At 41.4% G+C, this 15,240-nt stretch overlaps 1 protein-coding gene across 1 annotated transcript in view; it reads left to right on the top strand.

Annotated features, from left to right (window-relative positions):
• Positions 1-15,240, top strand: part of SCAPER (S-phase cyclin A associated protein in the ER) — a 473,451-nt gene that overhangs the window by 427,985 nt on the left and 30,226 nt on the right. Inside the window, exons 28-29 of the mRNA XM_080809794.1 lie at positions 9,197-9,434; positions 14,448-14,597. Of these exons, the coding sequence (XP_080665920.1) occupies positions 9,197-9,434; positions 14,448-14,597 (388 nt within the window). The remainder of the gene's footprint in view (positions 1-9,196; positions 9,435-14,447; positions 14,598-15,240) is intronic.

Raw genomic sequence — 15,240 nt, 5'->3', positions numbered from 1 at the left:
TTTATTCATCCCTTTATTTATTCTTTATCCATTCATTTATCTCTATATTCTTTATTCATTCATTTATTTACTCCTTATTCATTACAAGTTATTGAGCAGTTGATATGTGCCAGACACTTGTCCAGGCATTAAGGCTGTAGGAGTAGACAAAATGCCTACACTTATGGAACTTACAATCTAACAGGAGAAGAAGACAATAAACCAGTAAACAAATTAGATAATATGAACTAGTGGTGGCAATATGAGAAAATAAAGCAGGTAATAGTACAGTGGCTTGTAGGTGGAGTGGTTAGGGAAACCTCTCTGGGGAGATGACCCTGAAACTAAAGGAGTCAACCATGTAATGATCCAAGGGAAGAATATTGTAGTTGAGAAGAATGCTAAGTTGATGACTCCCAAATATCTGGGGTGGGTGTGTTCCAGAAACAGAGAAGGCAGAATACTAGAATGTGATGAGCAAGAAAGAAGGTGCTTGATGAAGTCAAAGTAAGGGCCAGGAGATGAGGACAGAGAGAGTAGAAGTCTGGGTTTTATTCAATGTATGATGGGAAGCCACGTGAGGATTTTAAGCCAGAGAGTGGCATGATCTGATTACTTAAAAAGTAGAAAGAGCATCTGTTTACTCTGTGAGGAATGGATTAGAGGCACAAGAAGAGAAGCAGGGAAGTTTAGGCAGGAGGTACTGCAGTCATCACGCAGCCCCAATATGACAGTTTTTCCTCCCAGTTACTCACCCAGCAGAAGCAATTGCCTTCACTTGGCCGCACAGCAGAGCCTCTGGCAGAGCTCGTTCAGCCTAACTGCCAAATTCTGAAGATAGGAGAAGCCAGAACATCAGCAAAACCAGCCAAAAGTAGCACAGGGCCCTTTGCTACTTACAGTGACTATGAGAAAGCTGAAGTTCGGAGGTCAGAAATGTCCCATTGGAGAGACATGTTTGGACAGTAGCCCTAACCCACAATTCCAAGATCCAGAACTAGATCCTGTTGTCAGTCACCCAGAGCTGCTTGCCCTCTCACCTCCTGGGCTCCTCCCTGACCCTTCTTCCTTCTACCTTTAGTTGGCCCAGACTATCTTGAGGCCATCACCTCTGTATCTTTCACTTTCTTGGGCCTCTACTCAGACCTCTGTCAGAGCCCCAGTTTCTTCTTAGTGGCCTCACCCTCTACCTCTTGTTTCCTTTGGTGTCCTCCTGGTCTTCCTCTTTCTCCAGCCTCTTCCAGGTTGTCAGTTCTAACCAACAAGAATGTCCGTCTCTTTTCATCATCTATGACTTCTCTTCCCAGGAAGGTTTCCTTCCCAGAAACTCCTCTTGGAGTTCAACTGAAATCTATCATCAGGCACTTTGGAAATCCTCCCAAATATTAGCCAGCCTCACCCTATTTGATAATCTTACTCTTTAATTGTCCCTATACTTTTTTGCTTCTCTAACCAAATATCCAGATATCTTATAATGATGGAAACAAAAATGCGTGATTGATACAGTAAAAAGCATTTGACAAATTCAACACCCTTTCATTATAAAAACACTTGGGGTGCCTAGGTGACTCAGTTGGTTAAGCATCTGACTCTTGCTTTCAGCTCAGGTCATGATCTCAGGATTGTTAAGGTCAAGTCCCGCATCAGGCTTCTTGCTCAGAGTGGAGTCTGCTTGAGAGTTTTGCTATCTCCCTATCCCTCCCCCTTTGTCTCTCCCCTGCTCATGCATGTGCACACGTTCTCTCTCTCCCTCTCAAATAAATAAAATATTTTAAAGAAAATTTTTAAAACACTCAAAAAAACTAGTAACAGAAAGAAAGTACCTCCACATAATAAAAACCATATATGCAAATCCCACAGGGAACATCATAATCATGGTGAAAGACTAGATTTTCCTTTAAGAGCAGGAACAAGGCAAGGATGCCCACTTCTTCCACTTCAACTCAACATAGTACTGGAATTTCTGTCCAAAACAATTAGGCAAGAAAAAATAAATAAAAGGCATCCAAATCAGAAGTGAAGTGTTATTAGAATGATCTCTGTTTGCAAATGATATGCTCTTATATGTAGAAAACCCTTAAGATTTCACACCAAAAAAAAAGAAAGAAAGAAAGAAAGAAAAAAATAAAGAAAAGAAAAACATGATAAAAATAGTAAATGAATTTGGCAAGATAGCAGAATACAAAGTCAACTAACAAAAAGCGATTGCATTTTTATACATTAACAATGAACAAAGAAAAAGTAGACAAATTGGACCTCATGAAAAATTTTTAAATTTATGCATTAAAAGATGGTATCAACACAGTATAAAGGCAACCTGGAGAATGGGATAAAATATTTGCAAATTATATATCTCACAAGGAATTAATATACAGAAACCATGGAAAATTCCTAAAACTCCACAACAACAACAACAAAAACACTTTTTAAAAAATGGGCAAGGGCTCCTGGTTGGTGTCAGGTCATCATCCCAGAGTGCCAGGATTGAGTCCCAACGGGCATCGGGCTCCCAACTCAGCAGGGAGTCTGCTTCTCCCTCTGACCCTCTCCCTTCTCATCCTGTCTCTCACTCTCTCTTTCTCTCAAATAAATAAATAACATCTTTTTTTAAAAATGGGCAAAAGACTTAAATAGGCATTTCTCCAAAGAAGATATACAAATGCCCAATAAGCACATGAAAAGAAGTTTAACATTACTGATAATAAAATACAAATCAAAACTATAGTGAGATACCTCTTCATACCCATTAGAATGTCTACTATCAAAAAAAAAAAAAGACAATAGCAAGTGTTGGTGAGGATGCAGAGAAATTTGAACCCTTGTGCATTATTGGTGTGAGTGTAAATGATTTAGCTGCTGTGGAAAACATGGCAGTTGCTCAAAAAATTAAAAATAGAATTACCATATGATCAAGCAATTCCACTTCTGGGCATGTATCTGAAAGAATTGGGGAAAGAGGATTTTAAAAACATATTTGTAGGGATGCCTGGGTGGCTCAGTTGGTTGGGCGGCTGCCTTCGGCTCAGGTCATGATCCCAGAGTCCTGGGATTGAGTCCCGCATCGGGCTCCTTGCTCCTCAGGGAGCCTGCTTCTCCCTCTGCCACTGTGTCTGCCTGTGCTCGCTCTCTCTCTCTCTCTCTCTCTCTGACAAATAAGTAAATAAAATTAAAAAAAAAAACATATTTGTATGCCTGTGTTCACAGAAGCATTACTTACAATAGCTAAAACATGGAAGCAACCCAGGTGTTCATCAGTGGATGAATGGATACACAAAAAGTGGTGTATACATTCAATGGAATATTATTTAGCCTTAAAAAGTAGGGAAATTCTGGCACATTCTATAACATGGATGAACCTTGAGGACATTATGCTAAGTGAAATAAACCAGTCACAAAGAAACTAAATATTCTGTGATGATTTCACTTATATGAAGTACTTAGACTAGTCAAAGTCATAGAGATAGGAAGTAGAATGGTGGTTGTGGGGGGAAGAGGAGGTTGGGAATTATTGTTTACTAGGTATAGATGAAAGAGTTATGGGGATGGTTGGTGGTGAAGGTTGAACATCATAATGAATGTATTTAATACCAATGAACTGTACACCTAAAATAAGATGGTAAATTTTATGTTATATGTATTTTAACATTAAAAAAAGGGGGAGGGAAAGGGGGGGAAAGAATAATGCCCTACCAGAGATATCTATATCCTAATCCTCCAAAACTGTAAATGTGTTATTTCACATAACAAAAGAGATTTGCAGAAATTAAGTTAAGATCTTGGGATGGGAAGAGTATCCTGGTTTATTCAGGTCGGCCCAATGTAGTTACAAAGGTCCTTGTAAGTGAAAGAGGGAACTGGGAAAGTGTTAGAGAGACTTGAAGGTGCTTTGCTGCTTACTTTGAAGATGGAGGAAGGGGCCACAAGCCAAGGAATGCGTTTGCACTCTAGAAGCTGTGAAAGGCAAGGAAGCGAATTCTCCCCTGGAGCCTCTGGAAGGAACACAGCTCTGATAACACCTGATTTTTAGCCCAGTGAGACTTAATTTGGATTCTGACCTCCCAAACTGTACGAGAATAAATTTGTATTGTTTTGAGCTACGAGCTTGTGATAATGTGTTCCATCAGCAATAGGAACTGATACACATGCCTGCGCCTCATGTAACCTCCCTGGGACAGGGACCAGATCTTCTTTGGCTGCACATGTCACAGTTGGTCACTGTTCTGGGAGCACAGGCATTTTGGCTTTTCAAATTGAGAGTATCTGACAGATCATCATGCCCCTTGTGCTCACCACAAATCCTGATGAATGATATCACTGGATGTAGATCAGCTTTCCCAGGATATCCCTGTACTTAAAAGCCCACACTGGACTACCTCTAAAAAAATAATTCACTTTTGAACAGTGAAGTTTATATCCGTCAGTGGGAGAGGCAGTGACTTAATCCCACCCATTCCCAACACTATCCAGATGACTGAGTGGAATCTCAAGGTTCAGGGACTAAAATGGGAAGTTCTCACAAGATCCCCGGGAATTCCAGAACTGAAGAAATGAGCAAAGCCAAAATCCAAGAAGATAGTAGAACAGTCTAGAAGATCACTAGCACTAAAGATCACAGTTGGTGTTACCAAGCCAGAAAAATGGGGACCAGGCAGAAGGGAACAAAAAGCCAGGAACAAACAAGGAAAGGGGGTTGTAGTATCTCAGCCTGTTACACTTGCTTTTTGGAGCCAACTAAAGGTGAAGCTTTTTATCTTGATAAAGTCCCAAAAGTTCATTTTCACTCTTGTTTCCCTTGTCTTTGGAGAGGTGTCTTGAAAGAAGTTGCTGTGGCCGACGTCAAAGGGGTTACTGCCTATGTTCTCCTCTAGGATTTTGATGGATTCCTGCCTCACATTGAGGTCTTTCATCCATTTTGAGTTTATCTTTGTGTACGGTGTAAGAGAATGGTCGAGTTTCATTCTTCTGTATATAGCTGTCCAATTTTCCAAGTACCATTTATTGAGGAAACTGCCTTTTTTCTATTGAATATTTTTTCCTGCTTGTCTAAGATTAGTTGACCGTAGAGTTGAGGGTCCATATCTGGCCTCTCTATTCTGTTCCATTGATCTATGTATCTGGTTTTGTGCCAAAACCATGCTGTCTTGGTGATCACAGCTTTGCAGTAAAGCTTGAAATCAGGCAACGTGATGCCCCCCAGCTTTGGTTTTCTTTTTCAACATTTGCTTGGTGATTCTGGGTCTTTTCTCATTCCATACAAATGCTAGAACTTTTGGGACTTCATCAATATAAAAAGCTTCTGCACAGCAAAGGAAACAGTCAACCAAAAAAAGAGGCAATCCACAGAATGGAAGAAGATATTTGTAAATGACACTACAGATAAAAGGCTGGTATCCAAGATCTACAAAGAACTTCTCAAACTCAACACCCCAAAAACAAATAATCAAGTCAAAAAATGGACAAGACATGAACAGACATTTCTCCAAAGAAGACATACAAATGGCTAACAGACATGTGAAAAAATGTTCAACATCATTAGCCATCAGGGAATTTAAAATCAAAACCACAATGAGATACCACCTTACACCAGTTAGAATAGCAAAAATTGACAAGGCAAGAAATAACAACTGTTGGAGAGGATGTGGAGAAAGGGGAACCCTCTTACACAGTTGGTGGGAATGCAAGCTGGTACAGCCACTCTGGAAAACAGTATGGAGGTTCCTCAGGATGTTAAGAATAGAGCTACCCTATGACCCAGCAATTGCATTACTGGGTATTTACCCCAAAGATACAGATGTAGTGAAAAGAAGGGGCACATGCACCCCAATGTTCATAGAAGCAGTGTCCACAATAGCCAAAATGTGGAAGCAGCCTAGACGTCCTTAACAGATGAATGAATAAAGAAGATACGGTACGTATATATAATGGACTGTTACTCAGCCTTCAGAAAGGATGAATACCCACTATTTGCATCGACATGGATGGAACTGGAGGGAATTATGCTAAGTGAAATAAGTCAAGCAGAGAAAGACAATTATCATATGGTTTCACTTATATATGGAACATAAGGAATAGCATGGAGGACAGTAGGAAAAGAAAGGGAAGAATGAAGAGGGGGAAATGAACCGTGAGAGACTATGGACAACAGGAAACAAACTGAGGATTTCAGAGGGGAGAAGGGTGGGGAGATGGGTTAGCCTGGCGATAAGTATTAAGGAGGGCACGTATTACATGGAGCACTGGGTATTATACGCAAACAGTGAATCATGGAACACTACATTAAAAACTAATGATGTACTGTATGGTGACTAACATAACATAATAAAATTTAAAAATAAAATAAAATTCATCAAATAAAAAAAAATACCAAAGGTGAATGGATGGCATTTGATTCATGCCTACACAAATCGTGGCTTTTTTTTTTACATCTATACTGTCCAATAAGGCAAAGTAGGGTTTTCATATGCTGTGCAGGAATATTGATGGTCCAGTTATAGTTTTTCCTAATTGAATCTGGCTTTTAATGAACAGAACTTAATATACCACCAAGATCTCTAGTTCTAGAGAATAAAAACACTTTAAAATTCAGTAAAATTAAGATCTCAGAATGTAGTATATAAAGTTTCAGATCTGATTTTTCATTTCCACATCTAAGTTATTGAATAATCATTTAATTCATTTTTCTGAGTCAACATTTTTATTTCACCAGGAGAATATTGCAAAAATCCCAGGTTGTATTGTTTATAGTTTGTGATTAATGTTTTCCCAAATAATAGGATGGAATGGAGAGAGGAAGAATAAGTAATCTGATGACCTTCACTTTTTTAAAAATTTTTATTTATTCTTTTGAAGAAGTAATAGCAGTGAATTCGTGTCATTTAAGTGTTTGGAAAGATTAAGTATGACAAATTGCTTTAAAATGATAAAGTTATATTTCTGAGTACCTATATTTGCATATGCTAATAATCAGTTTAAAAACAACACAGGCAATAAGGGTAAGGTCAGCATTCTGAATCACAGAGCAAAAACCCTGTTGTCACCAGCACTGATGTCACTCATGCCCAAATTTCCAAAAGCCTAGTGGAAACTAACTTTAGGTAAAAATGCCTTCTGACTTGCCATTGGTTCTAAAAGGCAGTCAGTGTTAAGCAAACACAGACCCCTTTTGGGAGCCTATATAATAATGTCAGACACATTAATCTCTACTCATGTCTCTATTCAGGGTATGACCCCAAGCTCTTAGGGCTATAATGGCAGAAAGAAAAGAGGGGCGGGCCAACTGACATTAGCTAACAGAGTTTGTGTAAAGTTTCAGATGTTCCTGTAAGCAAATAAATATCATTTCTTGACTTTGTGTTCATATCCTGTCCCATAAAACAAAACGTATCTCTCCGTGATGATACAAGATTACATTATAGTCTCCCTATACTTTAATGGTGTTCAGTTAACCCCAAGATTTGACTTAAGAAAAGGGATGGAAAGAAAAGTCACCTCCTGGTTATCCTGGATGTTTTGGTCCTCAGATTTGCCTTTGCCACTGATAAGTGTGTAAGACCTAAAGTGTCTCAACTAATCTTCGTGGGTGCAGTGAAGGGGAGCAATACAATACCTTCCCTACCACCTGTGAAAAACCGATGAGGTAAATGATGTGAATGTACTTAGCAGATCCTGTTATATGACAATGAGATGACAGTGCTTCCTGAGAGAGCTACTTTCTTGAAAAGAGAATGAGGGGTATAATGTATAATGTTATCTCACTTAGTATCAGAAATAGTCCACATTCAAAAAATAAATGTTTACCATGGTTATGAATAAAACTCTACTTTGATGAAACTAGTAGCGAATTAGAAAACTAGACAAGAGACCAGAAACTTGCCAGCCAGCACTTCTGAATTCTTATTAGTGTTTCTGGGCAAATTAATGAGATTAGCATAGATCTTTAATGCCCCTCTCACATTCCAGATTCCACCTGAAAGGAACAACAACAAAACAACCTTGGGGGGTGGGCACGGTGGGGGGACCTGTATCCATGTTAAAAATAGGGAAGAGTATCTATCATAAAGGAAGACGCTGAGCAGGGACTTGTAACTTCTCTTCCCGAGGGGGGGAAAAACGTATGTCCATGAAAGGAAAGACCGGCCCACATGGAAGGGCATGGAGAGACCTGAGGATCTGCGTAGAACATGCAGCTGGAGCAGCTGCAAACCTTACATCTTCTCAGATTCAAGCCCAGGGGAGAAAAAGTGAGGGCTTCTTTCCAAGCATCTCAGCAAAGGCATCTCCATTGGTTCCTTGAGCTCTAACTGTGACAGGTGCCATCCCTGAGCCATACTGGGCCGCCAGAGAAATGAAGTGTGCCTTTTAGTACCTTAGGCCCTGGAGTCAGAATGAAGTGGAAGGGGGCCCCCTGGAGCACATAGGTTTTACAAGAGAGTGGGGGGGGGGTCGTTCCTCGGAGAGAAATCTGGGTGCAGTGTCTAGGGGGAAGAAAGTGTGGACAAATGCGTGGCTGCCACATTTACTAAAACTGCAGGCTCTTGATCACTAGCTGCTTCGTGTAAACCCAAGTTCAGGAGTGTGATGGATTTAGTAAACCCTTGCTGGCTCTCCTATTGATTTGAGGAACTCACTTGCCACAGCCTTTGCTTCTTGTTCACCCATAGCCTTGCCTGCCACAGCTACTAAGCTGGCTTCGTGGTGATTTGTGTAAGGCTAATCCAGCACTTGCTTGTTCTTGGGAGTTCGGCCCCTATGGCCCATCCCGCCAATATTCCTCCGTGATGGAACTGTGCTTTTAAAAGCAGGCGAAGTGTCTCCCTACCACAGGATACCAACACGACTGAGTTTTTGAGGCCTCACACTTTCCTGGTAGCTGCCTCCCCTGAGAAGATTGTGTATCCAGAAAGGAGACTATGCTATTTCAGAGTTCCAGTAGCTCTCCTGGACTCTGTCCAGTTTGCCCTAGAAGCTAAACGAAGCAAACCCACCTAGGTTACAAAGTACAGGGGGGTTCCCCCCAGGGAGAACGGGGCCAGCCGCCCGCCCTCCTGGGCAGGGGAAGGCTGCAGGCTGCGTCTATTCCCTGAGGTTTCTGGTTACCTTACTCCATGACTCAGATGGTTTGCTTTTAACGATCTGCTTGTCTCATTCCATTTGACCTATAAAAATGCTCACATCCTTAAGTAGATTTCTTCTAAAGAGTTGAATGTTTCTTTGTCAGGTCATACAGCATATTTGACGATAATCGCCAGGATCCCACAGGACTGACCGCTGCTCTTCAGGCTACGGACCTGGCTGGAGTTCTGCACACGCTCTACTGTGTCCTCTTCCACGGCACCATCTCGGACCCCAGCACTGCCAGCCCCAAGGAGAGTTACGCTCAGAATACAGTCCAAGTGGCCATTCAGAGTTTACAGTTCTTCAACAGTTTTGCAGCTCTTGATCTGCCTGCTTTCCAGGTACCAAGCATTGGTCAGTGTTGATGTTAACCAACCAAGAGCTCAGATTTTAGTGTAGGTAATGGTGTGAGGTTCTTCTGCATTTGGGACAGAACGAATAAACCACAGTAAAGGAAATCACAATACATACTATTTATGAAGCTACTATCTTCTGCAAACCATGTTAGGTGCTCTACATATGTGTTCTCATTTATGCTCATGATGGTCCTGCAAAATATTATACCCATTCTACAGAGGAAAATGCTGACAGTTAAGTAATTTGCCCAAGGGTACACATGGCTTTGCCAGGACTGGTACCTGTGGTTTTCTGGCCCCAAAATCTGTGCCACTCTGCTACGAATAAATCTTGTCTTGATTTCTCTATGGAAAGGCATTATTATCCCATCAACTTTTAAATATTAAAGAAAGTCATGGTTTCTTACATAAACAGAACCAAAATTAGATAAATTGTTTTGATTGATAGGACTTTCTGTGGATGATTTAACTGACTTGTGTCCAGTGTAAAGTGCATGTGTAGTTATATGTGCATACCCCTATAAATTCAGTTTTTATAGCTGAAGAAAGAAAAATTGCTTTATGTTGTAACACCAGACTGTCAGCTGAGAAATAGATTTTTTTCATGTAGGAAATTTAATTTTCAAAAACACTGAACCTTTGGAACAGAGCAAGCCCCAAGGAGTAGACTTCTCTTTCGGTTTATTAACTGTCAAGCGATTTCATTAAAAAAGGAACAAACTTGGCAGATGATGAACCCATAATTTAGATGAATTGCTTTGCTCAGAGGGAAAAAGGTTATAGAGATACAAACGTATGAAAATGGTGGACTTTGGCCGTTCCCAATTAGAAGAAACGTTTGTTTTGTAGCTGATGACAAATGTGGAATTCTTGTCTTCCTGTCATTCCATTCGCAACAGGAAATTAGTAAGTTGTATCATTGGATTCGATATCTTTCCACTTTGAAGAGTTAGTTTATCCATCCCAAGAACAGAAGTCTCTTTAGGGTTAATGCATTTCAGTTTCCAAAGGGCTTGAACTGGCCTGAGGTCGTTACTACTTAATCTGTATGAAGTTCTGAGAGTTTATAGGCACACCTCACATTGTCTGCTCCAGAAAATGCCAGTGGTTCATGCCTCTGGGTTGAACATAACATCTGGGTTTTGTGAAGAACCAAACCCATTTGTTCAGTGTCGAAACAGCTTGGAAATCAGGAGACACTAAGTTTTTGTCCTCAGAACATGGAGACTAGCAGTCACCCATCAGCTAGTCCAAGTAGAGTGATTTCCTTTGTCACCAGGGATCATGAAAACAAAATATCTGAAAACTGTCTCTTAGCTTCTAGTGGCAGAGGTCTTCTGACCAGGATTCGAACTGCTGCACGGTGCTCCACGTGATAAGCAAAAGCACCTGTGTTAAGTCAGCCGTTCCATCAGTCACTCTTGAGTGTCAGGGAGCCCAGATCCATGCGCCCCCACACCATTCCTGTGAGCTCACAGCCTGTTCAGTCTCACTCAAAAGGAGCACCACTGAACCCCAACCAGCCCTGCTCCCCTAGTGGCCCTTAGGTGCAATGACAAATAATATTAGAAAAGTCAGAAGCTTATTTTTGGAGCCCTTCATGGCAAACGAACATAAAAACCGAGACTTCTCTCTACCTCCTCACCGTGTCTAGCCTGAAATGTATTCCCTACTTGAGCTGCTTTTGTCAAAAACAGCAGGCAAAACACCAGGGTGACTCAAGAGTGTTCAACCCATTCTTAGAATCAAATGCCCTGCCTCCCAAGCGGAATGCCCTTTTTTGGCTGGTTCCTGACAGTTCTCTGGTACATTTACGTCTGTCTCTCTGTCCTTCATGGAGCTCCATAGTTCTCTTAATTTTCTTTTCTATTTTTTTCCTCCTCCTTTTTTTTTTTTTTTATCTCTGTTCTAACTCCTGTTTTCTCTTATCTTAGTCAGTTTGGCCATAATTATTTCTCATTCTCTCCTCAGACATTATTCCCACATACCCTTTTCCTCTTAACTAGTGCATGGGCCAGGAAAGCCTGCATGAACCTTCCTCCTGGCTGTCATCCTTTCGAAATTCAAGGTCCAGCTCGTTTTTTCTTCCTCCTCATCAGCACATGTGGGCCCCCAAATGCCCAGAATTTCTAGCCTCGGGACCTCTAATACATCTGCCAATGATTACCTTATTGTTCCAGTTACTTTTATACATTTAAAAGAAAAAATCTTAGTAGACAATAACCACTTTATTATGATCACAGTTTCTATGGGCCCAGAATTCAGATAGGGGTGACTTGTCACTTGTCACTTATGTAAGGCTTCGGCCGAGAGCCTCAGACAAGTGAGGGAATGGAGGGACAGGTTGACACACATAGCTGGGAGCTAAAATTATCCGGAGGCTCCTTCACTCTTCTGTTTGATGCCTGGGATGACTGAAAGACTGGGTTCACCAAGGACTGTTGGCTAAAGACTCTACACGGCTTTTCTGTGTGACTTGGGCTTAAAACATCATGGTTTCTGGGTTCTGAGTGAGTGTCCTGAGAGGAAGCTTCCAGAAAACAAATGTTCCAAAAGAAACAGAAACTGCATGGCTTTTTATGGCCTAGCCTTACAAGTCGTATAGCTACATATCAGCCATACTCTCTGTTCAATCAGTCATAAGCTCTCCAGATTCAATAGGAGAAGGCATAGGCCCCACCTCTCAGTGGGAGGACTGTCTAGGATTTATAGGCATTTTTTGGGACCACTGCACTCTGTTTAGCAAGCTAAAGTAAAACATCCACCAGATATCACTGATGTAGATGGACATCTGATCAAGCATGTAACACTCAGGTAAATACAGTATAAAATAACAGTGTATGCATCACAAAGCAATGGGCAAGTGTGGGAGAAAAGTGCTCTTATGATAAATATGGTCAGAGAAACTCAGGTTCTAGTTCATCAAGACAACTTACATGTCAAAAGTGAGATCTTAGGAACTACATTTATAAAAGACAGGAAAAGAGATTTTAGGTACGCATGGGTCTGACCTCGGGAAAATATGGGAGACAATTTATAAATTGCCTGAGAGGACCACAATCAAAATGAGATAAATTGTCTGACCTGCCAAGGAGTTGAATTAGATGGTGTAAGACGTGTTGACCATTTGAGGCCCAAGGCATCACAAGAACACAGAGCTATAATGGGCATCCTCATCAACCTTTGGATCTGGAGTCACTGATGTGACTTTGGGCCATTACACTACCAAGTTTTATGACCCTAGACAAGTCATTTGAACTCAGTTTCTCATCTGTAAAATAAACGAAAAACACCTACCTCACAAGTATGAGGGCTAAATGAGATTAGGTAGAAGCACCATGCTAGCTAGCACATAGTAGGCCCTCAAGGAATGTGGAGGAAGAATTTGCCCAAACTGCCTTTGCAGACATTGGTTCAGAAAGTTGACTTTTGAGTGCAGCATTCCCAGTGCCCCTCCACGCTTCTGCCAAGCCATAAGCCCCTGTGCTCGTTTCATGTGAGAACCCATCATGTAGTAGCAACATAAGGTTATCCATTCAAATATTTTCTTAGCTTGTTCCATTTCATTGTATACTAATAAGGCTGTCAAAATATTTTCCCCCTTCAGCAAAGAGTCTGATTTCACTGTGAATTCATAGGCACAGATGGCCTTGAGATCCTGGATATTGTATATTGCATACACTTTGACAGATTTTACAATCGAAGGTGGTCTCAAGAAACAAATCAATGTACTGACTTGGCAATTAATTCTGGCTAAAAAGGAAATATAGTTTCCTTGAAAAATTGGTTTAATTTTTATATTCAAACTTACATGCCCTTTGCCCTGCTCTTATCAGTGAAGGTTAAACAGAGGGTACTGGGTCACAGCATGCTGGACACAACTAATTAAATAAGGGCTGAGCTGAGAAGGTGTCATTACTTGATTTAAAGGAACAAAGCTCTCATGAAGCCTCTTTGGGGCTTAAAAAACATTTTGTCTCAGGGCAATGAAACTGAGACAGAAGGCACTCTTAAAATTTAGTGGTCATTTTATTTCAGCAATACTCACTAACAGGACTGGGTTTCACCACCGTTAGGCAAAGTGAATTCATGGCAACTTCCAGGCTGCAACGTATCTGACCTGGTTCAAGCCCAGCAAGACCTCAAATCAAGAGATGAGTTTAAAACACGGCCTTTTCCCACAAGCCAGCAGTGGTGCTTCATTCCAGTGTCGGCTGCGAGTGTATTCTGTGGGCTTTGCCTCTCCCCTTTGCCCTCCTGTCGCTCTGTCTGTTTGACATGTTTATTAAATAGAAGCTTCAGGCTGCACAGACAGAGTCAGGCTCTCCTCCCGCGTCGCCCACCAACAACAGCCCTCTGCCTGTCTAGAGAAAGGATCCCAGAAGCCTCACAGTTGAGGGGGCTTCGTGGTTTGTTTTTATTGGGGGGAAGTGGGTTGTTGGTTTTTTTACATTCTTTTGGGAACGCTGGGTTTCTAGAGCCTTTTATTTGAATAATAAGCAGCCGTTATTCGAATTGCTTCCCTATTTGAACATCAGTAAATAATTGGAATTGTGTTTTTATCCCTGTGTTCAAGAAAATGTTTTCTCTTTCAGATTAAAAAAAAAAAGTATTAGACGTTAGCTAAATGATAGATTCACAGGAGAATTTTGGTATTTTGTATTTTTCCAAATTTTCTACAGTGAGACTATTTGTACCATGAGAAGAAAATTCCATACTGCAGATGGAATAAATAACCGTGGTTTAGGCGGATAGTGTCTTGATCCACATAGTAAGCGTATTTCTCCATGTCTCTTCTCAGGTTAAACATTCCACTTATTGTGGTCATTTATTAGAGCGGGAATCCCTGAACTGAACTCTGAAACATAGTGCTCTAGAAATTTCCTATGCTTTTCCAGCACCATAGCAGAAAGTGCACAGGGTCCAGTCTTGCTCTGTGATTTGCAGCCCTGCCTGTCCCTGAGCTGAGGAGTTCTAACCGCTCCTTGTCTTTGTCAGTCTATTGTAGGGGCAGAGGGCTTGTCCCTGGCTTTCCGGCACATCGCCAGCTCCCTCCTGGGCCACTGCAGCCAAGTCTCCTGTGAAAGCCTCCTTCATGAGGTCATCGTCTGTGTGGGCTACTTCACTGTCAACCACCCAGATAACCAGGTAAGAGGCCCCGGACACTTCCTAGACTGCTCCCCCAACACTGAGAGTGTGCGGTATTGGAGTGAGAAAAGGCAGGCTGGCCTGCTGGAACCCATCTGTCCTGTGTGAGGCCCTTTACCCAGGCTCCAGGGACAGGTCTCTGACTTATTCTATCCAAAGAGATGTGGTCAGCACTAGATTAGCACCAAGGCCTCCTCTTAGAGCTGTAAAAATAAAATATTTTTAATATAATCTTCACTACACAGAAGCATCAAACCCTTACCACGTAGGTTCTGATGTTCGCCCCATGTCTTTGTTTTGTTATGATGAAGTCGGTTGCACCTTTCCGCTTGGGTCACTTTGCAGATAGCATTAGAGTCGGGCTTTCTGAAGCCGCTTTTGGTGCTTGGCTTTTGCCTAGGTGCTTAGAGGCTACTAGGTGGTGTTGGAGGGGGGCCTGAGAAGGCGGGACTTGGGCTTCTCCCCCTTGAGTCACCCAGAGCAGTTTTGCTTTTAACTGTTGGGATAATGTGGTTTTCAGGCAAGGGTTCATTAGTAAATAGGGTTCTGCTGCTTTAAGAAGTTGGGAAGACTATGTTACTGATTTTGTAAAAATAATAATAATAATAATGATTATGATGAGCACTTTATTTCTCTTTATTTT

The sequence above is a fragment of the Martes martes genome (assembly GCF_963455335.1).
Source record: "Martes martes genome assembly, chromosome: 7".
Classification (NCBI taxonomy): Eukaryota; Metazoa; Chordata; class Mammalia; order Carnivora; family Mustelidae; genus Martes; species Martes martes.
Note: the sequence above shows the minus strand (reverse complement) of the source record. Positions and strands in the feature narration are given on the sequence as shown.